General features: G+C 35.2%; 4 protein-coding genes across 6 annotated transcripts; 2 read left to right on the plus strand and 2 right to left on the minus strand.

The window, feature by feature from the left end:
• Nucleotides 1-2,921: 2,921 nt before the first annotated feature.
• Nucleotides 2,922-5,525, plus strand: LOC145579853 (protein WHAT'S THIS FACTOR 9, mitochondrial-like). The gene is made up of 3 exons (XM_081637138.1): nt 2,922-3,001; nt 3,439-4,890; nt 5,072-5,525. The coding sequence occupies exon 2, from the start codon at nt 3,440-3,442 to the stop codon at nt 4,565-4,567; it is 1,128 nt and encodes a 375-aa protein (XP_081493264.1). The 5' UTR covers nt 2,922-3,001; nt 3,439; the 3' UTR covers nt 4,568-4,890; nt 5,072-5,525.
• On the minus strand, nt 5,517-11,780 carry LOC145579852 (fe-S cluster assembly factor HCF101, chloroplastic-like). The gene is made up of 15 exons (XM_081637136.1): nt 11,626-11,780; nt 11,430-11,540; nt 9,303-9,445; nt 9,176-9,226; nt 8,783-8,938; nt 8,428-8,571; nt 8,211-8,353; nt 7,959-8,028; nt 7,759-7,854; nt 7,533-7,622; nt 7,351-7,404; nt 6,880-7,003; nt 6,623-6,747; nt 6,286-6,408; nt 5,517-6,050 (listed from the first exon to the last, which is right to left on the minus strand). The coding sequence occupies exons 1-15, from the start codon at nt 11,696-11,698 to the stop codon at nt 5,982-5,984; spliced, it is 1,572 nt and encodes a 523-aa protein (XP_081493262.1). The 5' UTR covers nt 11,699-11,780; the 3' UTR covers nt 5,517-5,981.
• Nucleotides 11,781-13,039: 1,259 nt separating this feature from the next.
• Nucleotides 13,040-13,953, plus strand: LOC145578568 (EG45-like domain containing protein). The gene is made up of 3 exons (XM_081635870.1): nt 13,040-13,164; nt 13,407-13,677; nt 13,784-13,953. The coding sequence occupies exons 1-3, from the start codon at nt 13,062-13,064 to the stop codon at nt 13,788-13,790; spliced, it is 381 nt and encodes a 126-aa protein (XP_081491996.1). The 5' UTR covers nt 13,040-13,061; the 3' UTR covers nt 13,791-13,953.
• An 818-nt stretch (nt 13,954-14,771) lies between these two features.
• On the minus strand, nt 14,772-24,647 carry LOC145578569 (VIN3-like protein 1). 3 transcript variants are annotated; one of them, XM_081635871.1, is made up of 6 exons: nt 24,522-24,647; nt 23,095-23,240; nt 16,936-17,564; nt 16,463-16,773; nt 15,164-16,348; nt 14,772-15,043 (listed from the first exon to the last, which is right to left on the minus strand). In XM_081635871.1, exons 3-5 carry the CDS (start codon nt 17,391-17,393, stop codon nt 15,168-15,170), a joined length of 1,950 nt encoding a protein of 649 aa, XP_081491997.1. In that variant the 5' UTR covers nt 17,394-17,564; nt 23,095-23,240; nt 24,522-24,647; the 3' UTR covers nt 14,772-15,043; nt 15,164-15,167. The 3 variants fall into 3 exon arrangements, with proteins under 3 accessions (XP_081491997.1, XP_081491999.1, XP_081491998.1); XM_081635873.1 differs by having other exon boundaries at nt 15,154-16,348; XM_081635872.1 differs by having other exon boundaries at nt 23,095-23,235; nt 24,522-24,624.
• Between the last annotated feature and the right edge of the window lie 1,391 nt (nt 24,648-26,038).

Below are 26,038 nucleotides of genomic sequence, written 5' to 3' on the forward strand. Positions count from 1 at the left end.
CCATTGGTTTGGTTGGCGTCAATTCCCATTTCCCCCTAGTGTTTGTCTCCATAGTAGTTACCTAATCAAAACCCCCAATTTGTGACCGAACTAGATTGCAACCGTTTCATACTCTCGATGTACTTACCCATTCCCTGTGGATACGATCCTCTACTTACCCTAGACTTGTCTTAGGTTGGTTTAGGTAGAATTATTGTTTGGTTTTAGGGTGATTGTCCAACGACCGATTATTTCCCTCTGCCAGATTACAAGTACAAATTCCCTTTAAACATGCATAAAAGGCGTGATCAAGCAACAATGAATAAGCATCAAGCAACATAATAATCATAATTATAAAAACAATAATTATAACAATAATAATCATGTTAAAGCATAATATTATTAGCAAGATCCTAGGCATGATACTAACAAGATTAATAACAAACCCTAGCATGTCACTAAACAATAAAATATCAAAGATTTGGACCTAGCATGATACTAACATGATATTAGGAAAGAAGATAGGAAGCATTCTTTTAATCATACTTGATATTAGAAATTACCCTAAACATGATACTAGGAAGCAATAAAACGTCCTAACATGATACTAGGAATCAAAAGAACAACCTAAGCATGAAATCTATATCAAAAGATCAATAAAGCAATTAAAGTACTTACTTCGATGCCTCGTACCTCTTTCTAATAAAAAAAATACACGCGTTAGTAACTTCAAGGAAAATAATCAAACAATTAAATTAAATAATTGAAATAGAGATTAGGGACCAAACCCTCAGAAATTATAACCTTTCACGTCCAAGGCGAAGGCAACTTCGGACTTGGCTAGGTGTGTCTAGATCTAATGTATGAGGAATTGTGTTTGTGAAAAGTTGGTTTAAAAAGAGAGAGAGAGAGAGTATCAAGAAATTCTTGATGAGAGTTGGTAATTTTTTGATGATTGGAAACGGAGGTCTAAGGAGCTATTTATAAAGAAAACAGTCCGGAATATGATAGAAAAAGAATCAGAGTTCAAAAAGGAATAAAACACGACGCTGTCGCCGCAATAGCCCTTGTCGCCACGCGACAGAGTGCAGCGCCGCGCGACAAGCCTGTCGTCCGGCGCTACAAGACAGTTTTTACGGATTTTGTTTTTATCATATCTTTTGATCCAGAAGTCCAAATAAGTCATACAATATGTCGTTGGAAAGCTCTTGAAGTATACTTTTTAACCCAATTAGAATCAGATTAAAATCTTTTGTAGATAAAAATATATGACCGAAATAGTGGGACGGTGTCAGTTTTGGATAGAGTTTCGTATTCCTTTCATATCTTTTTCGTTATAGCTCGGAATTAATATTATAATATATCATTGGAAAGATAATTTCAAGATCTATCCAACCATATAAGATTTGGATAAAGATTATGAGGCACGAAAATAATATCTGACTGTCTTTGAACATCTTTAAATTCGAATAGAATTAGGACTTAAAAAAGGAAAGTTTTTATTCAATTTCAAATTTTATGATCTTATCTTTTCAAAAAGGATAATTAAGATCTTTTAGAAACTTATGGAAGCTTCTAATTAAATCCTAATTAGTTTAGGAATAGGATTAAACCTTTGGACCCTCCACATGATCATTGGGCCGTAGGTAAAATCCGGCTTGAGCCCAGTTTAGTATTTTGGCCATAACTTCCTCATTATTCATCGGAATTGGGCTTATAATACATCGTTGGAAAGGTCTTTTCAAGCCCCATCCAAATACACTATTATTGGACCCATATCATGGACCAAACTAAACTGGAATGCACGTTTTTCATAAATAGGGTAAGAAAAGAAATATTTTCAAAAACAGAAAGAAGAGATATTTTAATAAAAAATCCTCATCACTAGACTTTTCACACTTTTGCTTTGTTCGATAATCAAATGACATGAAAGGTATTCATCACTGGGTTTGGTTTTGGGGAGACACATTTGGGTGTCTACACAATGGTCACCTGGGAGCTCCGCCCAGTGGCGCGTCCGACAGGACGAGCTCCCGTCCGGTAGGGCGAACAAACGATAAAAATCATCTTTACTCTCGTGCTCGGTGCCAAGGTCAACATTCTATTTTCTTCCTTTATTCCAACAGAATTTACTAATATATAAATGTTATCATAACATATTGGATAGGTGTTATAAAGCGACCCTTCAACTAACCAAAAAAAAATATTCAGATTTTTTTTTGTATGAAAACATTAAATTTAGCATGACTTAGATACGGTGTATATGTTAAAGTATAACTAAAAAAATTAACAATATAAAAGTTGCATTAGCAAGTATGAAATCTCTAACAACATTGCAAATAAGTAAAGTAAGAAGAAAAATCCCATTAACTATTTAGATATGCAAGTAGTTTTATTTGCTTGTGATGTAATTGTCTAACAAGTTTACATTGAAGACACTAACTGTAAGTAAAGTAGTCTAAGTAGATAATAAATTTTGGATCAAAATCTAAAGGGGGCCAAGCCCAACCTTACCCCTTAGAAGATCCGCCACAGCTCACATAATATGTGTTCTATCTCGTTTGCAAAACCAAACCATGTTTTTTTTTTTTTTTTTTTTTTTTTTTTTTTTTTTGCCAAAATTCTAGTCCATGATCACCTTTATATTTCAATTAATTTTACAATAAAATTATAAGGTGATTTATTCATTCCATCAAATCAGGTTTAATTTACATACAAATCATACTTCGCATATAATTATTTAATCGTTGCAAATAATATAAAACAGATATAGTAATTACAAGTTAATAACACTTGCGAGACTCTTTAGGATTTTAGATTACCAAAGAGGCCAATGGAACCAAATGAACTAGGTTAAAATGGCATGTATGAGCCTGCCTTATTATTGAGCCCTTATCAATTTGTCAATTGTCATAGCCCAAATTCATCCCAAAAGTAACAGAACTAGACACAGCAGTATAGGCTTGCGTTCTTCGTCTAAGGCTTGATTTCGAATTTCGTTTGCATTACACACTTCCAACAGGTTGGTTTCTGTTTCTTCCTCTTACTCCCTTTCCTGTGGATTACTTGGATTTTTTCTGAATTTCCTCATTTCTGTCAAGATTTTATCATAGTTTAGATAATTACTTCATTTTATCAAAGTGGGTTGCTTGCATTTTGCTAAAAATTGATGCTTTCAATTGTTACAATTTGTGGGATTTTATTTGGGTTTATGTAATTGTTGATTGATGTTGTTGGGTTGTTGTTCTTTGATTGAAATATTATTGGGGTTTGTTTAAGCTGAATGAAATTGTTTATGAATGTGCACACCAGGTGTTTGATGTATTGCCTCTTTGAGAATTCAATGTTGCAACTTCAATTCACAAAACTGTCTCATAAACACTGTACACAACATAATATGTTTCTTGTAAAGAAATTTGGACAATGAGTAATATATCCTTTTCATTTTCATCTATGAAGGATGGTTTGGTGGCTGGTTAGAGGTTTTGGGCAATCCTGCAGGAGTCAGAAGGGGTATGATTACTTGCAGAAACTTACTCTTGTAAACATTAAGCTGAAATGGGTTAAAGATAAGACCCTTGATGAAGCCGTGGCGGGTCAGAGGGACCTCAAGGCGGCTTGCACCCTTGTGTCCATCATCTTCTCTGATTCCGAGGACTGTGTTCCAATATACCATCTTAGGCGCCAGCGTAGACAGCTTGGGATTCCTGATGAACTTAAGCTATCTAGCTTTGTAAGGAGATACCCAAGTATCTTTCATGAGTCTTCTTTTCTCGATAGTGGGGGCACGCCTGTCCCCTTATTTAGCTTGACCCCTGAAGCATTGAGTTTGCATCAGGAAGAACTTAGAATACTTAAGCAGAATCAGATGGATACAGTGATTCGGCTACAAAAGCTGTTGATGCTTGTTAAGGATACTACTCTTCCTTTACAGACTATTCACCAGTTAAAATGGGATCTTGGTTTGCCACATGATTACCATCAGTCATTGATTCCCTGCTTTCCTGAACTTTTCTCTTTCGTCAACCTTAAAGATGACCGTGTTGGATTGAAGCTGTTGTCATGGGATAGTCACCTTGCAGTTTCTCATTTGCAGAAAAACAATGAGGGTGCATCTGGTGATTGTCTAGCCTTTCCTATTGGATTCCCTCGAGGTTATGGATTGAAAAGGAAGTGTATGGAATGGTTAGAAGAGTGGCAGGGACTTCCTTATACTTCGCCTTACTGTGATCCTTCTCACTTGGATCCCCGTACAGATATATCTGAGAAACGGATAGTTGGGGTGTTTCATGAGCTTCTACACCTCACAATCCTAAAACAAACTGAACGTAAAAATGTGAGCAACCTTCGAAGTCCATTGCGCTTGCCTCAAAAATTTACTAAGGTGTTTGAACGCCATCCTAGCATCTTTTATATTTCAAAGAAAAGTGATACACAAACAGTTGTCCTTAGGGAGGCCTACTGTGGATCTGAGCTCCTTGAGAAGCATCCACTTGTAGAGATTAGGAGACGATATGCTGAAATGATGAAACAAGGATTCTTGGATAGGAGTAGGGGTTTGTATCGGGAAGCTAGGGACATAGAGTAAGAGTTCGAATGAAGCTAGGTAGTTGCAGTCATTTAGGAAACCCAGTTGGAAACTATCCAATGCTGATGCTCATTCTGGGAAATGGATGGCAGTGTGTCAAGGATTTATAGCTGCTAAGCATAGCCTCATAGCAGATATGCTGCTATGCCTCAATGAGAAAGCCATTTGTGGCTTTTGTCACGATACTCAGCTATGTCCATGCCATTTGTGGTGTCATCTCATACAGCTGTATGAGATCAGATCATATTAGTTGTCAAACTTCGACTAAGGCATTCTGTTCAAAGCTTGGAGGAATCTTCTTTGCAGCTTGTTCCATTATGGAGGTAAATTCACCGACGTACTTTACTTTGGTGTTCTGGTTTGAGCTGTTAAAACTAAGTTTGTCCAAACTTGGATGGATGTTTAATCCTAATATCTTGCAAATTGTTGAGTGTGCAGTTCCAGAGCTGTTCTTTCTAAATTCACTTTATTTATTTTATATTTATTTTTTTATTTAATATGCAGGTTGTCTTTGTATAATCAGCTGTAATTTGCAGTGATTTAGTGAGCACAAAAGGATGGTGGCACAAAGTCGCATGGAAGCTTCTAGAATCAGAGACAAAATAAAAAGAGATGCAACTTTGCAAACTGGTATAAGAAGTTTGCTTGAAGTTAACATCCTTGCATCACATTACTGGAATGTGGGATGACCTTTAAAGTATAAGTTGGTTGCATGAAGAGAATGCTGTTAAAAACTTAAAACACAAGTAGGATATCAATGAATTTCTGAAATTCTGATTTGTACATTACACTAGTATATAATTCATTAGATCCAACAGACAGTTTTTGTTCATCTGAAATTATTCATTGTTGGGATTAATCCGTCTGATATAGATCACTGTCCCAAAATCATCTTTTGGTCTGCATCTTTTCGGCATTATGACTGTCAGGGCTTAGGGTACTTTGCGGAGAAAGAATAAACTAGAGATCACTTCATTCACTTGTGACTTGAATACTCAATAATATACAAAATGGTTTTTGAATACTCATATCTACATTAAAATTCTAGATATTACAAGACTATCTCATGTTGCTAATCTTAACTTCATTAAGAAAACTGAATCACTATTCTGTGAAAAATCTCCGACTATAGCCCCTCTGGGATATAATATATATTTCTATCAAAGAGATCCTGAATATCCCCTGCAGTGTTTCGTATTGTTGCACAATATTACAGTCTCCCAGGAATTTGGTCTTCAAATGGTTGTAGAATTAGGTACTGCACATAATTCTTTTCTCAAATATAATCATGCTCTCGTATACTTGTGCTGGAATATGCCTGATTCATTTGTACATCTCCTACTAGTCTGCCAGTAAGCAGAAAGGAAAAGAATTTTAAGCAAATCCGTCAAGTGTTGTTTTTGACCTTGTGTCCTTAGGCGGGTGTTGGCTGAGGAACATCAACTAATCGCTCCATGGTCTGAAGTTGATCATATGGTGCAATCTATACCATGAGAGAAACAGTCAATTTAAAGATTATAGCTTATGCTTCAGTGTTGAAAAAATCATTGAAGTTTGTTTCATTATGTCCAAAGTTAATAACTAATAAAGACCAAATGAACTGAGCTTTAGACAAGCTTCAACGCTGAGAGTTGTCAGACGAGTTACTTTGTGAGTTTGTGGGATGTAAGCTTAGTTACAGTAACAAATTTATATGTGAAAGGATGAAGCAAAATTACCTGGTTAAACCCATCTGGCCATGTTATTTGCACAGCATAGTTACCCATAGGTCGGATTTCTTCTGGCTCAATGTCTTCTGAAATATCAGAATACTGCAACATTTGCTCCCCAGTCCATTCATCCTGTTAAAGGAAAAACAACCATTTTATCACATGATACAAGAGTATTTGATTGAGAATTTCTTTTGTTAGAAGAACTTTCATTATAATGGCTCACACAACAAGATACACAACTTCATCATATCACCCTTCTGTTAGATGCAGAATTATTTGAACCATGGGTGAATGATGTCACTCAGTTGTTCAAATTGGTAGGACATAGTTTATCTTGGCTTACCACACTCTGCGCTGATCGATCATTCCGTCTAACAGTTGCCGGATGTAGAAGGAACTCTTCTTCCGAATCAGGTACCTTCACCCTTATTGCTTTCATTGATTTGTCATAGCTGACAGCAGTTGATACTAGCAATATACAAAAAAATTTGACGTAGCTTAATTATAAATCCATTGAGATTAATTTACAAATCCAAGGCTTCTATTGATTCAATAACTACAAGGATCTTTTATAATGCTGTAAACCAGTGATATACAAACCTTGTTGGCGAATCTTGGCACATTGCTGTACAACACAAACTCCAAGGTCTTGAAATGTCTTTGCAACCTCTCCCAAAGGATCAGCTACAACTTCTGGTTGTCCACTATCTCCAGAAGCAGACAACTGCAGAGGTAAATATGTAGTTAGGACAATGTTTACACCAAGAAATACTGACTGCACCGACTTAAACTGGGCCTGTACATGAATATATTTGACCTGAACAAATATCAACTCGACTGAAGAAAAATAACATAACTAATATTGCCCGTCAAAAAAAAAAAAAAAAAAACATAACTAATATTGACTAATTTTCACAAGAAGCTGATTTAACATAGACCCGAAATGTGATCCAAGTCCCTAAAATATCCATATTGATTCAGAAAGCAGATATCAGGATTTTCTGGTTCGTAAATGAATATGCATGGCATTCTTATGATAATAAATGTTATTATCAAACTCAGAGCACATACAGCTGGCTTGATTGGAAGTTCGAATAGATGCGGGATTCCAAACTGCTGAACAACCTGAAAGGACAACAGCCACAATGATTGTGTTAGCTCCTCTCCAGACATGCTGAAGGATCGAGGCAGCATATAAGGAAGCTCAATGATCAACCATTGAAATCAATAAAGTCTGGAAATCAGCTGCATGCCTGAGAGCCTGAACCTCTGCCGAAAGGATAGAAGCGCTTTCCATCAGCATCAAAGTGACACATATTTTCCACAACAGCAACGCATGGTACCTGGACATTCATGCAATGAGTCACTAAATACTAAAGTTATTTGCAAGAAGTTCAAAAAAAATTCCTATCACAGGTTGTAACAGAAAAGCAGAAGGTAAATAATTGTACAATAGGTTTCTGCTCTGAAGAATCAAACCTTGAGCTTTGAGAACATGCGAACTCCTTTAGCGACATCAATAAATGCCAGCTTTTGAGGAGTTGTAACGATAACTGCTGCTGTTAATGGAACAACCTGACAAAAATATTCTACAAACTTCAGCAAATGATAGGGAAAAGAACTATAATTCCATTTTTTCTCCACTTTTAAAACCTAAAATAAGCAGAGGCAACAATAACCTGACACAAAGTTAGCTGAATGTCACCAGTCCCCGGTGGCATGTCAATCACAAGGTAGTCGAGTTCCCCCCTGCAAGATATGAAACTTGTCATATACTTAATTTTTTACAACTAGCGATAGTAAAGAGTCATCGTCTTTAAATTAGTTCAGCAAAGTAGTTAGATACTCATGGGAAGACTATACAATTCAGTTGTTGCAAACAGCTGGTTAATATTTAGCAAAATAGTTAGATACTTAGGAGAAAACTATACCATTCAGTTGTTGTAAGCAGCTGATTAATAACACCAGAAACCATTGGACCCCGCATAATTGCACGACCTTGCCCAGCAAATCCAAATGATACCAGTTTGACACCCAAGTATTCAGTTGGGATGATGGTTTTCGTCTCTGCAATCTGGACAATAAAATAACATAAACAAGCATTTCAAAAAGCACAGCTAAAAATGAGTTTAAAGGCATTTCTATCACCATTTCTAGTAGCCTGCTCTCTGGTGAAACCATTGTTGGCAAACTGGGACCATAGACATCAGCATCGAAAATACCAACTCTAGCTCCCATCCCAGCAAGAGTGTAAGCAAGATTAACAGCAACAGTTGATTTTCCTACACCTCCCTGTATATTGCAAGAAAAGAGAAATATGTTGAATAATTTGAATCCCAGGAAACAAAACAAATTTTGATATAACAGTGGCCATCATAATTTGATGAACAAAATGAATTTTACAGCAATCCAAAATGATAACCAGAATATCTGTCAAACAATTTTATAACTTGATCCAACTTTCCATGAATCAGCTTCTTCTAGTCTAAAACAAGGCTCTTACTTTACAGCTAGAAACAGCCACAATGTTTGAAATTGTCTGCAAGCCCTTTGGAAGATCTGCCCCAAAAATTGGTTTAGCAGGTTGAGCAGACATCGTGACATTCACTTTTCTAACCCAAGGAAGTGCTGCCACCACCTCATTTGCTTTCTGCTCAAACTGCAAAAAACACGACAATTATATACCCCATATTAATGCATTATGATTGTAGCCCAGATACACATTGCAAAGGAATAGGCGGTATAGAGTCAGTAGAGATCAGATTACGGAATTAAGGAATTAAATTATGATAGTTCTACATGACATATCAAACATTTACAACAATGCTCCAAGGGAAAAAATGACACCAGAACATACATTAGCAACAATCAAATTTGTAACTTGGAATTAATTTACCATGTCCTTGACTGGACAGGCAGGGGTTGTAAGCTCCAAGCGAAATGACACCTGAAATTAGAGGTTTAGAGCTCAGGGAGTAATGATAAATTACAAAGATACAAGAGCACAATATTATTTAAATGACCTCTCCTGAAGCTTCATCAATTTGTAGATCCTTCACAAAACCACAAGAAACAATGTCGGTTCCAAAGTCTGGATCAATGATTTGAGACAACGCTTTGAGGACATCGCTCTCAGCTTCTTTAATTGAAGATGTTGAAGCGCCCACTGAGTGTCAAAAAATAAAGACATGTTGAGAAACATGACTATATGAGTGACAAGGCAGAGAGTTAATGCTTACTTACAAAAATCAACTATTATTAGGCACAAGTTTTTGATCTCGACAATTAAAGAAAGTTCTATTAATTCAGATTTGAAAATGGGAATTGAAATTATATTGCAGGTTAGCTCAAGCTCGGCTGTTTACTAACAGGATACCTTTTTCTTATAAATAACTGATATCCATTTCATCATATATTGAACAAGAGATCAAAGCTCAAATACCAGGTAGCAAGAAAAATAGAGTAAAAATCCTAAAACACCCAAACCAGCCAGTGTTCAAACTTCAAAGACACCATGAGGACAAGCCTCATACATCCATAGGAGACAAAATCACAAAACTCAAAGACACATGTACGACAACCTACAGTCAATAAATGCCACAACACCCAAAAAAAAAAAAAAAAAAATCAAGACTCAAGATACCTAATAACCCAAAAGAAACTATCAATTCATTGAAAAGTATGCAGGGCAAATCCAAGAACATTGCAACTTGTGAAAAAAGCCTTCAATCCCCATAATAGCCATAATATATAGTTAAACCAAGAATCACATAGTACACCTACAACCTGAAAAAAATAGCCAATACACAAGGGAGAAATAAAATATCTACAAACACTAGATCTAACCCATGTCATTACCATGCCAAAGCTTCCTCCAAATGTCAGAGGTTGCTGTTCCAGGCACCTTTATCTCTAAACTCCAACAACATTCTGATAACCCATTCCCTTTGCCAATACCTTTTTAAATTATTTGAACTACACAATCCATCTGCTGCACATACTACGACATCTACAAAAAATAACTATCTAAAATACCAATATAATTTTCTGTCAACAGATATCATCAAGGTACAAGCACTGCTTCCAAAATCATTTATCCCCACACATATTTTCGAAGCAGCATACTAGGGATGAGAAATTAATTACTCACCCATTGCTTTTCCACAGGACCTGCTCCCTAATAGTTATACTATTAAGTTATAAATTTTGGAGCAACCTCTTACATTAATAGACCATATCAATGTCGTGCAGTCCCATAGAACAAGTATTACTCGAACATAAGCTCTTAGCGCTTGGTTTTATCCCTTAATAGCGTAGGAATTGAACTCATAATCTTCAAATTGTGAGCTGAAATCAAAGCCTCTATGCCAACCTCAACAAGGATTGTCCATCTATTTTCAATACACATTCTACCCATGATGCTTGCACTAGGATAAGATTGCCAATCTCGGATTTAGATCCATAAATCTAACAAAAAGAAATTCTTAACTTAAGTGAAAATTCCGTTATGAATGCGCCATTGTCAGGACTCATGGACAATGATGGATTCCATTGTTGTACATGTATATGTATTTAAAATAGTAATAAATTTTCTTTTCCTATTTCAATTTTCAAGTGTAATACACATGAAGAATCCAAACATCATAGCATACTATCAACTTATCAAGTATCAACAAGGTTTCACCCAACAAAAACTATCATCCATAGTTCCATACTTAACACTACTCAAATAAAAGGTTAGTTGTATCATCATATGTATTAGTCCCTCAATAGTCTATTCCATATTATTTGACCACTTAACTAATGCTTTTCATTCTTCCACACCATCCATCACCAATTATATTAATGCATTATTACTATTACTTGTCAACTTAAAATTGCAATGCCAATATAACAGCTAATATCGCCTTAATTTGTGTGCATAATCTTAAAATACACTTATATCGGAATGGAGGGAGTACGAATTAAGTAGTCACTCCCATACTCCCTCTATTGCTTTCAAACCATCTAGAATTCTACAAAGTATCTTAGTTTGCCAAATGTCAAAATGTCCAATTTCCCTATATTATAACTCACCCATGATTTATACAATATTACTCACCAATTTCAAGAAATTAATCAAATACTAAACATAATAGAATCAAATATACCTTCAACAGAAGAAGCTTTAGCTGTAATAGAGCTAAAATTAACTTGATTATGCAAAACCCATGTAGATTTTATCTGCCTTTGCTGTTGAATTAAACTATTAAATAATAATCCTGCAAAAAATCATCAAAAAGTTTGCAAATTTTTTAGCATAAATAAAATTAAGACTGAAAATTGAAGTGGGATTCAAATAATTACCATTTTTGTGCTGAAGATTTTTGGAGGGTTGAAAAGAAAGATTAGGAGGAATGGGTGCATGAAGTAAATGCATTTTTTATTTTTCCAGGAAAAAAAATGCAGAACAAAGAGGAAAGAGAAAGTATGAAGTTTTAAGCTTAAAAATGTCAGAAAATCATCATCTGAAAATCCAATCTTTGTTGCAAATAAAACGACGTCGTTGGGTTTGGCTTGTTTTTGTTTTGCGTTATCGGCCGTTAATATTGTTGGCCCACGGCGCCTTTTTCTTGTGGCTAACATATTTTGGTTTTGGGGATAGAATTGTGGCTAACATTTCTTGCATCTTCTAAATCAAGAATGAACAGCCTTTTTTTAATTTTGTTTAAGATGACGGGTTCATCTTGTTTATAGAGTTAGTCATGGGTCAGGTTGAAAAGTTTCGGTATGATCATAATCTAAGATGGTATTTATTCAGTATTTCTTATCCTAATATTGTATAAGAGACTTTATGTAAGAAAACATGAAAAAATAAACATGTTAGGTAAATAATTCTACAATACAAGCATAGTGTCCAACTTATTAGCTAATTCATATAATCAAAGAAATGCAGCCAAACCATGTAAAGTCTATATGAATTTTGAAGTGACACATCACTAGCTCTTGGTAAGCGAAACCATCACTTATTTCAGAAGTCACTCCCATTTGCAAACTTCAAATTAGGCACTTTCTTTGCTTACATGAGAGTTACTCTCTTTATCCCTATTTGTTTGCTCTATAGACAAAAATGTGTTTTATTAAGGATTGAACCAAAATATTGCAAGTGAATGAGGGTGTATTTGTCCTTTTCACTTTGATGAGTGTATACAAGTGGATTTAGTGGTGAGGGCATGTTACTATATTAGGAAAAGAGGTAATTTTTAAGGGGCATCCCAAATAAGAATATGGAGCAAACAAATAGGAATAGAGGGAGTATCTCTTAAAATTTCTCTCTCGAAGCCCTTAAAAATCCCTTGTTATTGATGATCACCATATAAATTTTCGCATTTCGCAGGCAAATGAAAACTTCTCAAAAGTCAATATTGGTTTACAACATGTAATTTATGTGACAAAGTTAAATGTGTTTACTATATATTCACATAGTAGGAATATTGAAAATGCTTTTTGGTGACATTAGTGCTTCTTTTTCCACAACACAGCTACACTAAGGAAGGTCAATGGAAATTAAGGACCCAAAAGACCGACAATTCCATTTATGCAATGCATGTTTGGCAAAATAGCATTATTACTTTCCAATGACTTATTAATTTGTGAGAAAATTGTGTCCAATTTATTGAGGGTCGTAATATAGTGGGCATTGACTTGCTAAAGAAACAAACTTTGCTATGCCTATAAATAGAGGATGAACCATTGGCAAATTGCAAAGCACTAGAATTAAGTCAACAAACATAAGAGAGAAAATGAGTATGAAGGCAGTTTTATTCGTGAGCATTGTGATAAGCCTTATCGTCTATGTCGCGAATGCTGATACCGGGTTTGCTGTTTATCATACTCACCGTACTCGTAAGTATTTTACACTATTCACATACGTACTGTAATTTGAATGTTAGACTATTCTTGGTAATTTATACAAAAAAAAATGTAATCTTGTGGGTTAAGACTCGTCTCAAACTCTAATTATATATTTATCAATAAGTAATATGAACTAATTTACAATTATAAGATGACTAAAATATTAATAGTTGAAGTTATTCAAGCGTGAAACTTAAACATATTTTTCTAATGTTCGAAATGTGTACAAGCAGCCTCGGCATGCTACGGAAACCAGGACAATGGACCATGGATAACAGGAGTAAGTAATGCTCATTGGAAAAATAGAGGAGCATGTGGAAGGCATTTCAAGGTTACTTGCATAGGAGGAGCAAATCTAGCTCCTCATCCTTGCAAACGAGGCAGTGTTATTGTCAAAGTTACTGACTTATGTTCTAGTTGTGCTGGTGATCTTAACCTTTCTCAAGAGGCTTTCAATGCAATTGCTGATCTTAGAGCTGGCAAAGTTTGTGTTCGATACGACCCGTAAGCATACGCATACACTATCAGCTTAACCAATTCATATATGTATTGAATTTTTGGAATATACACTTATCTTGTGATTAATTTTGTTTTGTCTAATGATTTGCAGACTATAATTAGGCGGAAGGCTATACCGAGATTATCATACAAACATATCAAATGCAGTAATTATGATGGTTAAAAATAATGCAATGCAGAAGCTTAATATAAAGAGCATGCTATATTGGTAATGTTTGAAGTGTGTGAATGTCAATCAAATTATAAACCGTTTCTATAATTCAAATTCGTATATTATGTATGATGACAAATTCATAAAAAGAAAAATGTTTGTGATTTCTTGTGTTAAAACATGAAGCATCAATCACCGAAGATACCAAAGAAGCTTTAACTTATTCTATTAGTCATCTAAGATATATCGACTATCCCAAATAATAGGTCACACTAATTGTTTGATCGCGCACAAAGCATGATGCTTCCAACATAGGCGCGTAGATTAACTAGATAACACCCTTCTTTAGAAGTTTACGAACAACATCGACAATTCGCAAGCTATGAGAACCAGCTTAACGAACAATGGATGACTGGGATGAATACCAAAACTCAATACAGGAGCATGTGGGAAACCATGAACAGAATCGGAGAAATTTAGCTCCTGGCCCAAGCGAAGGAGGCAAGTGTTATTGCCAAAGATACTGCTCATTGAGCTAGGTGACTGGTGGCCTTCACCTTTTTCCGAGCAGATGGTCAGATGTACCATGCACACAGTACACCCACACAAGCTTTGATCATTTGGATCTCTTCCAAATGAGCTAAAAAATTGTATAGGGCATACTATAAATAGGAATTGCTCCTTGGCTGCCATTCTTGCTGCTATTAGTTCTATTTTAAATGTCTAACATCTAAATAAAACTAATGACCAAAATATGTGAGCTGAAAAGACCAATTATTCTACTTTGCAAGCAATATTTGTCAACAATTTTTAATATCAAAGAGCACAAAGAAAGATTATGGGTTTTGGTACAATCTAAAACTGAAACTCACAAAACCCAGCAAATAAAAAAATATCCTCTGATACTTGGTGAAAACAGACTAATTAATTAGTAAATTGAACAAGAATTAACGCATCCATTAAACCATCCTTCCTTCAATGAGAGAAGGCAACAATAATTGTCTCAATGTGAATTTTTCTACAAATGAGGTCAAGGAGAATCTAACAAATACCTAAATGTGCAATTATCGATTATCCACTGAAATGGAATCCCCTTCTGGAGGAAAATCAGGTACTGCTTCCTAAGAACTGTATCCTAAACATCTGAAATGTATCCAAGATATTCTCCTGTCCATAAAATTAAGATTTAAGGAGGAATGCCTGCAAAGAGCGAGAAAAAATCAGTCTAAACTCCAAATGAAGGCAAGGGTAACGAGAATTTAAAAGAATAAAAACAGCTTCAAACATCTTAATTTTGAATAACGACGGACATAAACTTACTAGTTTAACTATTCCTGGGCTTCTTGCTAAATATGACATCTCCAAAGCTGTCAAACAGCTGCCCCGCTAAGCTCTTTGGATCATCTACTATAGTTTGAATATAGGTGTGAACAACCCGACGGTCTTGTTCAGTAGATCTTAAGCTAAACCAAGTCAATAATTTCAATCTATGTTCCGGTTTTATGTAACCATGGCACTCCAAAAACCGCATCGTCTTTATGCAAAACTCAAAATTACCATCCAGGGGACCGGGCCCTCCAGAGGCCCGAAATGGTGACCCATTTATCAGAGTGCTGTCACAATCATGGATCTCTTCATTTGAACTTGAGGCCCTCTTCCGGTGATTGTCTGTCAAGGAATCGACAGCACACACATCTCCGTTTCGAATGGTAGCCCAAGCGTGAGAATCATCACTTGGCCCACTACCATTTGACCTAGCCAGCCCAAGCCCATTCTTTTCAACATCATGAGAAGCAGCATCATCGTCAGGCCCAGTACCACGCTCCAGTGTACATCCATTATCTTCATCCCTTGAAGACTCAAGAGGTGGGGTAAGGTCTTCATTTAAATCAGGAACTGAAACAACATTTAGGTCAAGCTCACGAGAGACGGGTGGAGGTGACTGGTGATCTTTAGGTGATTCACAACTTGTCACTTGACAGCATTGTTCTACATCAGCACTGCAGAAGCCTTCAAGATAGCCCTGTTCTTGAGCCCAAGCTAGTTGCAAGACTTTCCCAAGGTCCCGCACCTTAAATCCAGAAGATGACCCAGCCAAATTTGAGTTGGGATGCTCCTTTGCAGTTGAGGAGCTCCCCTCAACAGTGGGGTTTTCCTTCTTACAGCCTCCTGTGGTGGGATTCTTATTGATATTAAGTATCTCTACACTCTTGGTAAAACACTTAGCCTCAGAGTGACCTAGATCGCCAGCTTCCGTGTAGGAAATTATTCTGAAGGTGTACTCAGTGCAAGGCTCGAGATGTGTTACAGAAATCCTTCTTTTCTCCCTTGTAAAGATGGATTGAGGCTCCTTCGAAAATGTCCCCTGCCTGCTTTTGCAGTACCATAGCTTGTAGCCTTTGATGGACTCAGTTATTGGTGTGGGGATATCAATCAAAACTATTACAAGTGAAGAAGAAGCAACTTCTTCAAAAAGGAACCTGCATGCAGCTGGAAGTGAATCCACTGCCAAGTTTATGTCCCAAAAAAAAAATTAAAAGTTAATAATTCATTATGATAGACCTTGGACATTCCTCGGCCAAGGAATTGGGAAACAATGAAAGTTTTATGGGTTCTGACCTTTGTAATTTGGACTCATATTGGAAACATTCGAAAGGCGTTCATTAGCTTTATCGATTGCATGTGAACAGAGCTTTTGTACATCCACGGCAACAGCAAGCCTGCTAACTATGCCTCTAGCCATTTTGACGGAGTCTCCATTCATGGGACCCACTTCTGCCTCCAACTTTGACTTAGCTTCTGCAACAATATCATGGAGGTCCTTAAACTTAGCTGTGCCATTAAGGAGCCTGTAGCTCAAAAATATTCTATAACAAAGCACATCGACACGTCGAGCATCCTTTGCTATAGCCAATTGCTTTTTCCAACATCTGCCAACAGTAAAATTTAAGCATATTAATTGAGCTGAGCCCAGCAAACAATAATTAATTTATCTCGAGGAACTCTTAAATGCCGTTTAATAATTACAAATATATAAAAATATAAAGTATAATCTGAAGTTAAAAGTTCACTTAATGAAGCAAAGTACCTACCCAAGTACCCCAGAGACTTTGCCGCAAGAAGCACAGCAGTAACTCCCATCCAAATGCATGTATTGCCCAAGGTTCACAACTCCCAGTTTTTCTTGTTGAAATGCACACTCAATGTGGCATGATAATCCACAAGAATCACCCTGCCCAGACTCAGTTTCGCAAACCAACCAAAGGCTAGGATCTTTATTATCATCAAATTGGTGACAAATGCAGCAAGAGCACCTCCGACAGAACGCATCATCTATGGACAAAATAGCTCTACACGCAGAATTTTTACATATCCAAGTACTAGAACATCCGAATTCAAAAGATTGCTCCGTTTTCGGCATGAATCGAGTAGGATTTTCTCCCTTCCTACTTTGCTTCCTAGAAGCAGAGTTATAGGAAGAGGAAGCAGTCTTCCTGCTCTCTGGATTTTTCACATTTTTGGTGCATGCTTTCAGCTGCTGCTCAATCATACTTCTTTTCAAAGAGGATCTTAGCTTCTATTCTTTGCCAAAGCAAGTCTTCAATAGCTCTCTTCAAACCAGATTTCAGATATTCTTTTCGAAGTTCTAGGCCTCTAGAAGCATAACATGTAATTCCCTTCTTCACCGGAGTGTTTTGCACACTAGAGGAATGACTAATACCTAAAAGCAAAAAAGGAAAATGAAGCCTCAAACTTGAACAATAGCAACAGGAACAAATGAACAATCAATATGCATAAATCCTCCCATAAACAGAAAGATATGCAGATGTGGCATCCTCATTCCTATGTGACTTGTACTATTTATCAGGGCAAGCCATTGCTGAGTAGGAGAGGAGACAATTTATATATATCAACCCACCCAGCCCAAGGCACTTTATAATTAGTAAGGCACTGCACTGTGCAAGTACTACGTACTTTAGTAATTATGCAAAATATGAAGTAAGTAGCGGAGACTGGAGAGGATGATGCAAAGAGAGAAGAAAGTATAAACAGGGAAGGTTTTGAAAATAAATAAAATTGTATTAGGCAAAGACTAACATAGTCTTTTCTTTTGTAACAAACCAGCCACTCTGAGGTCTATGCTTGCAATGCTAAGTTAATTTCAAAGCATCAATATTAAAATACATATATTAAGGCACCCTGAATTATTTTTTTCCTCCCATTTTTACCTCCCCTCTTAATCTTCATATAATATATTTCAGATGACCATCACAGAAAGACAAGTGGTGAAAAGACATGAAGCACAACCAAGAAAATTGTCCAGCAAACTCAATTAGCAGATAAACAAATGATCATCGTGCATCAGGAACTTAAAGAATTTAGGATCCAACTGATGAATCCATCTCTCTCTGCTAATATACAGGCGTAACAGTTCATCCTATTAGAAACATTTGGTCAAAAACAGCAAATAAGAAGCATAAGAGTCACTAGGGGTGTCCAATATTCGGATAGAAACCAAAATCCAATCCAATCTAAACAAAATTACTAATTTGGATCGGATCCGAACTTAAATCGGATCAGATTGAACTTTTTTTGAAAATTCGGATCGGGTCGAATTGACCAAGTTTGGATCCAAAAACCGAATATGAAACACTGATTTTAAAAACAAAGAATGTTTATATTAATCTAAAACTATGTTTTCAATACTTGTATCAATTATGTACAACTATGTTTTCAAAACTTGAATTTTTATAATCGCATTAGGCCCTAACAATTTGCAACGTATTTTAATTCGGATTTTTGGATCGGATCCAAATAACTGAATTTTAATTCCGATTGGATCGGATTGGACTTGAAAATCAAAAACCGAATGCACACCCCTAAGAATCACAAAGAAAAGGAACCCTTGCATAATTTTGATAAACAAAGAGTATTAAACTCAAGTGGTACCCCCAAAAGTTCCAAGCCAAAAGACCAATGAACCATTAAAACCAAGCCAACATGCTCCTGAAAATCTCAGTCATTGTTTCAGAATATATAAAAATTAAAAATATATATATGAAAAATCAAGAACAATAGACACATCTTTTTGGTATACAAACAGATCCAATTCTTCTCAAGAAAAAGAGATTTTCCGATTAATGTAATTTGACGTTTTTAAATCTGTTAACGGTGTATTGATGGTCAAACCAAAAGCGGAGAGGGGGTGTGGGGGTAGCAACAAGTATGAAAAAACAAACAGATTACGCAGGACGGAAGGACAAGAAGAATTTTACATATGCATATCTAGCAAAGGAAACCAAAAAAACAGAGATTTAGTGAGGCAAGATTAAAAAAAAAAACAAAAAAAGGGGGGAGGCGGGGAGGGGGGGGGGGGGGAAGGTGAAAAAAAAAAAACAAATCAAAACAAACAAAGTGTACCTGAAACTCTGAAAGAGGTCCACTGCCAATTTAGAAAAATTACAGTAACCAACAACCCCAGAGAAGGCTCTAAAAAATGGAAGTTCTTGACAGGGTAGAAATAGCGGAGTAAACGAGGCTCTTATAGACGCTCCAAAGAAACTGAAGCGTCACGATTTTTATGATTAGCTAATATCTTTTTTTAAAAAAGCAGTAAATATTCCTATGTTTTACAGGACATATACAATGTACCTTACAGCAATCAAAATTATTAGCAAATCACGAAATTTGCAAGAAAAATAATGTTTCTATGCGACAAATGATGAAAATGAGGGTTTTTTTTTTAAGGAAAGAGAGAGAAATCATGTGAAAATTGAAACTATCAAATTAAGAGGCAACATTACTCAAAATGGACGATTTGGTAATATCGGTATAGCATAAATGGCTGGACAAGTTAGGATATATATACTGAAACATCTTAAAGATAATCAATTGACAGCTCATTGTAAACCTCTTGTAACCTCCAATGAGTCCAAACACGAGAATTGGGCAAAAGAGCGAGGGCGTGGTAGAGGGCGTGACCACAATAACAGTTGCGGAAATGTAGAAGCAACATGTCATGGAAGTTACATCACATGATTCACTCTTATATAAAATCATAAGTTCAAAAAAAAAAAAGCAATTTAAAAGTTTTATAGATAAAAAATAAATAAATAATTACAACAAAAAAAAAGTCCCATTATTTGCATTTTTTTAATAAATTTTGATAACTTCGTGCAACTTGTGTGTTTGTACACCATGTTAGGGTAAAACTGGCTAATCTTGTACTCAATATATCTTTTTGTGACAAAATCATACTTTGTATTTTGGTAGACAACCAACAATAAAGTAATCCAAATTTAAAAGAATAAAAGCGGTTTAAGACATTGCCTTTTGACAACAAAATTGGTGACTGGCTTATGCAAAAGTGAATCTAGTGCACAAAATTAAAAATATACTCCCTCCGTCCCATTATTTCGTGCCTGTATTCCTTTTTCATTGTCCCAAAATGTTGAGTGTGTTTCTAAAAATAGCACATAATTAAAAATTACTTTTTATCTTTCCCATACAAAACACACGTTCACCTAAAAAATCATTGCTAACTTTTAATCTTTTTCATACAATATTCTCTACTTTTTATCATTCCCCTACAATGTTCTCTACTTTTTATCTTTCCAATAGAATATTTCCCTACTTCCACCATTTTTCTTAATTACCGTGATTTTTAAGAAATAGGCACGAAATTATGGGACGGAGGGAGTATAAATTTTTAATCAAAACTGCCTTCCTATCATAAGACTAGTTTGTAGAAGGGTGGGAAAGGTGGAAAGAGAAACCGATATGGGTCACACGCTTACCATGACTCTTAAAAGTGATCTTAGAATTACGAAATAGGTTTGAAGGTTACACATAGTAGTGGTCGCAAAGTCCATTTCATAATACTAGCAATAGTTTAACTGACTCGCGTGTCAATGCACAACCTTAACTACATTTTAATGAGAAATTTAAGGTTGATACAACGAAAATATATTTATTGAATAATCAAAAAAATATAATACACGGTACCATACGTATTTATAAATAGGTAAAAAAAAAATATAGTCAAAGTACGTGTATGGATAGTGCAATGTTTTTAGTACTCCTTTCATTTATTTTAAGTGTTATAGTTTCACCGACACGGAACTTAAGACTTTAAGTTGAATTTATAAAAACATTTAGTACTTGTATATAAGTGGGGTTAGTTGGGAAATTAAAAACTATAAAATAATGAAAGTGAGTGAATAGTTTATCCAAAAGTAAAGGGATGGGATGTGAGAAGGAAAAAATAAAAACTTAAGAGTGGGGACAAGTGAGTGGAGAGATATAATTAAAATTTTTGTGGAATATAATTTTTCTAAGTGTTGTACTTACAAAAAATAGTCCAACTTAAGGAAACATCACACTTAAAAATAATCATTGGGAGTATAATCTAAAAATTTGGATAATAATAACTGGGCAAAAGTTGGTCGAAACTAACACGTCCTCAAACATTCATGTTCTCACCGAAAACATGAAACCAATAGAAATCTAGTGCGAGATTGACCCGGATCAAAGACTTGTCGAATAATGCTGTTTGAAGGATGGCTGGTTCATTTGGAACACGCTAAAGTATTAGTAAAGTGCTCCCCGTACCATTTGAATTATTTTTTTCAAGAAATTAGATTCTAAAATTCTCATAAGTTTGAACAATGTCACTTAATTTAAATAGGTTTGACGGTTACACATAGTAGTGGTCACAAAGTCAAGGTTCATAAGCAAATTATTTTCCCGTTAATGAAGTCAAATGGTGTGAACCTTGTTCAACTGTGTGTATGAACCTTCGAACCTATTTCAATTTAAAAACATTATTCCAACTTATGAGAAATTTAGTCTAAAGTTTACAAGCAAAATTTGCCGAAAGAAAAAATTCAAATAACGCAGGAAGCACTTTATTAAGTCTTCTAAACCTTGTCTCAAATGAACCAGCTAGCGTAAATTGCATTATTCAACAAGTTTTTAACGCATTTTATTCGGGTCAATCCCATTTCTATTGTTATTGTGTTTGCAAGTAGAACATGACCTATAGCCCAAAATCTTCAATTATTTTGTATTTTTCAATTATTTCTGAATATAAATAAATAAATAAATGAAAAATAAGGTCAAACTAATCCACTGACATGGGTAGGGAATTAGGGATGTCAATGGGGCGGGGCGGGTGTAGGCCTTCCCATCCCCATCCCCACCTAAAATTTTCATCCTCATCCCCGTGGCGGGTTCAAAATTCATCCCTATCTGCGCCCCGTCGGGTACAATTCAAAAACCATCCAATATAATGAATATAGATTTAAAAAAAAAAAAACAAATGTTAATAACTTAATACTCCGTATTACACACTTTTTTAGTTATAAGATTAGTGTATTACAAATTATTATATTTACTATTTTATTTTACATATATTTTTTAAAAAAATAGTATAAAAGTATATAATTTTGCATTCAAAAATATATAGACGTGGGTGTGTGGTGGGATGAGGCGGGTATAAAGTGGGGCTGGTGGAGCGGGACGAGGATGGGGCGGGTACAATGTAAAATCCACCCCCGCCCCACCACCCACCAAACCAAGACCCATCCCAGCCACACTGAGACGGGGATGGGGCGACTTGACCCGCCCCACTGACATTCCTAGACATGGGTGTAAAGTTTGAATGTGTTAATTATTGTGGGACAGAGGGAGTACTATTTTGTAAAAATAAGTTTTTTATTCTTATCTTTTCTAATCAAGTCTAAAATAAATACTACGTAATAAGGTGACTAAACAAGGCCTAAGGTTCATTTTATAAAATTAAACTCCTTACCTAAACATTTCTACACTGAACTTATTTACCCTTGTCAGGACTTACTTATCTTACCTATGAATTAAACAGTTGAAACCCTAATCCGAACACACAAATATAGAAGGTTTTTATTTTATTATTTTTTTTTTTTATTATTTATTAATGTTAGAAGAACAAGGCAATAGATACAGGCATGCCTACTGAATTCCAATCATAAGTGGCAACATCTCCTTTCCCTTGGTGACCAACTACCTCCCCCACCCCCCTTCTCCAAACAACCCTATCAGAACAAGATATTTGAGAAACAAGAGTATCATTTTATTGTTCCTGTTGGTGATTTCAAATCTCTAGAGTCTAGACTACGGATACCAAAACAAACTAAAAATTACTTTATGGCTTCATCCTATCAAATCAATCATAATTCATATACCATATGAAGCAAAACCATGAGGCATTGTACCTAGAGTAGGGAATTGATCTTCCAATCTCATGCTCTAGACTTCAAGTTCTCAACTCCAACTAATACCCATCCATTGAATAATGGATCTGTTTGATATCCTTCAATAGTCATTCCTTCTTTCCTTTTCCTTTCCTTCCTCCTCTTTACTACAAGAACGGAAAACTGTGTTAAGGCGATACCACACAAGAACTAAACCCAAATCCAAGAATTTAAATAAGGAGAGATTCTAATTAGAAAGAAAGAACTATGATAAAACAGCCTGCACATTGATCCAGCAAGTAGCAAAGACAAACATAGGGAGCAAAGAAGACGAATTCATTATATTTCCCAATTAAAATATTCATAAACATGCATTAGCTACAATGGGTTAAGCATTTCCCAAAAAATTAGACAAGTAAAGAGCAAACTCTGTGAATATAAAAGTCCAACATATTAATCAAACACTCACAAAACACACCAATTCAGATTCGAGATAAAAGACATTGAATACAAGTTTCTGGTTCTCAAAATAGAAGTGTGAAATGGAAAAACATTTCATTAAATTCCCATGTCCCTTGAATTTCAATCTCTGGAGAAGGAGAAATAACTAACCCTCTACCTTCAGTCAAAAGCAGGATCAATAAATATCTAATAAAAATGTACAAATCCATTTAAATTAGTGGACCTAACCCTTCAATTCAAGACATCACATGATCATGCTATTCCGTCCAAAGACTAATTTAGAAACAAATCAAGCTGAAACAGAGTTAGCAAGCAAAAGCAGTCTCTTGGAAACATTTATCGCAATCATAGAAACAAAATAAGCTTCGTCCCAATGCACCTCCATAAGTAATAAACATGCATGCTAACAATATAATTTCATGCTACAAAATAAACACAAGGCTATAAATTCAAGCTTTTTCTTGCCACTAACACAGGTCAAATATGAAAACACAGGACTCCTAAAATCAAGACACATTCAAACAATGCACAACCCCAATTCAATTTGGACACAATCTCACACAATAACCTTAAGTCCTAAACTCTTAAGACCTATCCCTGGAGCCGGGGCAGGCGAGCGGGGCAGCCGCACTGGGTCAGGGAAGAAAAGGTCCATTATCATACTTCCATCATATAATACAGGGTTATAAAAAAAACACCCTTCAACACATTAGCAATCAAATTTGACTGAATTGCCAAATTAGGCTCCATGAATATTGAATAACATTAATTCCATCTCGCTTAACATTATTAACGTAAATTGCACATAACAAGACTCTAGCAACAAACTGAATCGTAAAATCTTTCATAAATTGAGTAATTACAACCAAAATTTCAATATTCCAGCATAAAAGATCCCTAAATTGACTATACTAACAATTAAATCAACGATAAACCCTAGATTGTGAAATTGATATTCGATGAATTAAAAAAGATGAATAAGTTACCTCAGAAGCTGCTTCAGTGGAGGAGAGGAAGCTCCGAAGCTGCTTCAATGGAGCATTAAGAGTACGCGCTTCAATGGAGGAGAGAGAAAGGGAGAGAAAGGGTGCAGCGTAAAAGTGAAAAGCTCTAAAAGGAAATTAAATAAATACGTACGAGAAAATTAATGACACGCTTAAATTTAGAATTTATGTCAACCGTCGGATCTATATAAGCAGTAGTATCAACGGTCATATATTTTCAGTTAAGTTTTGTACTTCCCCGTTCTACGCATTAAAATTATACCCAAGTGGAAAAATTACTCCGTAAATTGAAATACGACATTTTTGTACATTGACTGGCTCGTTATTTTGACATGTATTTCAAAATTATTATTCCGTACTCAAGTTTATAAAGTACGGAGTATGTTCTTTCAAAAAAAAAAAAATACAAAAAAGTACGGAGTATGTTCATAAAAAGTTAAAATATGAATAACGCTTTGAGATGGAGTGTGTTCCAATCTAGAACATATAATGTCTCAAACTGAATTTAGAGAGACTTGGTAAGGGCGTAAGGCAAAAGTGGAAATTGAAGAACTTCCTACCTCTAAAATTGTAGATGAATATCCTTATGTAATCAAGTTTTTATGTATTGCTAAATGTTACAGTACTTCGTATATATTATATCTATTGATATTTTATCCCCTTCTTGCCTTGTAGGAAATATAAGTTATATCAAAGTTACAGATGAAAAGAGTGAAAAAGTTTATATAGTTTGATTTGGTTTCAACGTTTTTCAATCACATATTTTACTAGTAAATAGTGTAAATGTATGGATTGAATATTGTCGAAGACTAGTTCAACTAAAATGAAACAAAGAAAATAGCTAATAACTAAATCACTCAATCTATGTCTTCATACATACTCCATCCAATCAATAAATCAATCTATACATACTCCATCAATCAATAGATCTGTTCAAGAAGTTATTATGATCAAAATCCGATCATATATACTCCGATCAATATATATCTTGGTGCAACACATAAGAATCTTCTTTTTATAAAGTTTCGGTTCATTCACATTCTTTTATTTAGCCGATTGAGTCCGATTGAGTTACTTAGAGTGTTAGAGATACATTTCATATTCCAAGTTTTTCACATATTTTTTTAATCAATTCAAATGTGCATAAATAGCACGTAACTTCAATTTGTATGCAAACAGTATACGACTTTCTAAACAATGAGTAGGGCTGTTTATCGGTCTAAGATCGGACCGGACCGGATCGATTAAGCTAGAACCGAACTCGGACCGAACCGAAAGAATCAGTCCAAAACCCGGACTGAACCGCTTTGGATCGATTTAAGAATTTTTTTTTAAAAAGAATACTAAATTTTTAATAAAGGTATGAAAAACACAAAAAAAGTAAAGGAAAAACTATATTTTAACGTCTTACGTCTTTTTTTGTATGTTTAGTAAAAAAAACTTATAAAGTTAAAGTTTTCTAAGCTTATTAAGGATAATTTTAACCATTATTAAGGTTT

Source organism: Chenopodium album, chromosome 14 (assembly GCF_948465745.1).
Source record: "Chenopodium album chromosome 14, dcCheAlbu1.1, whole genome shotgun sequence".
In the NCBI taxonomy this organism is placed as follows: Eukaryota; Viridiplantae; Streptophyta; class Magnoliopsida; order Caryophyllales; family Amaranthaceae; genus Chenopodium; species Chenopodium album.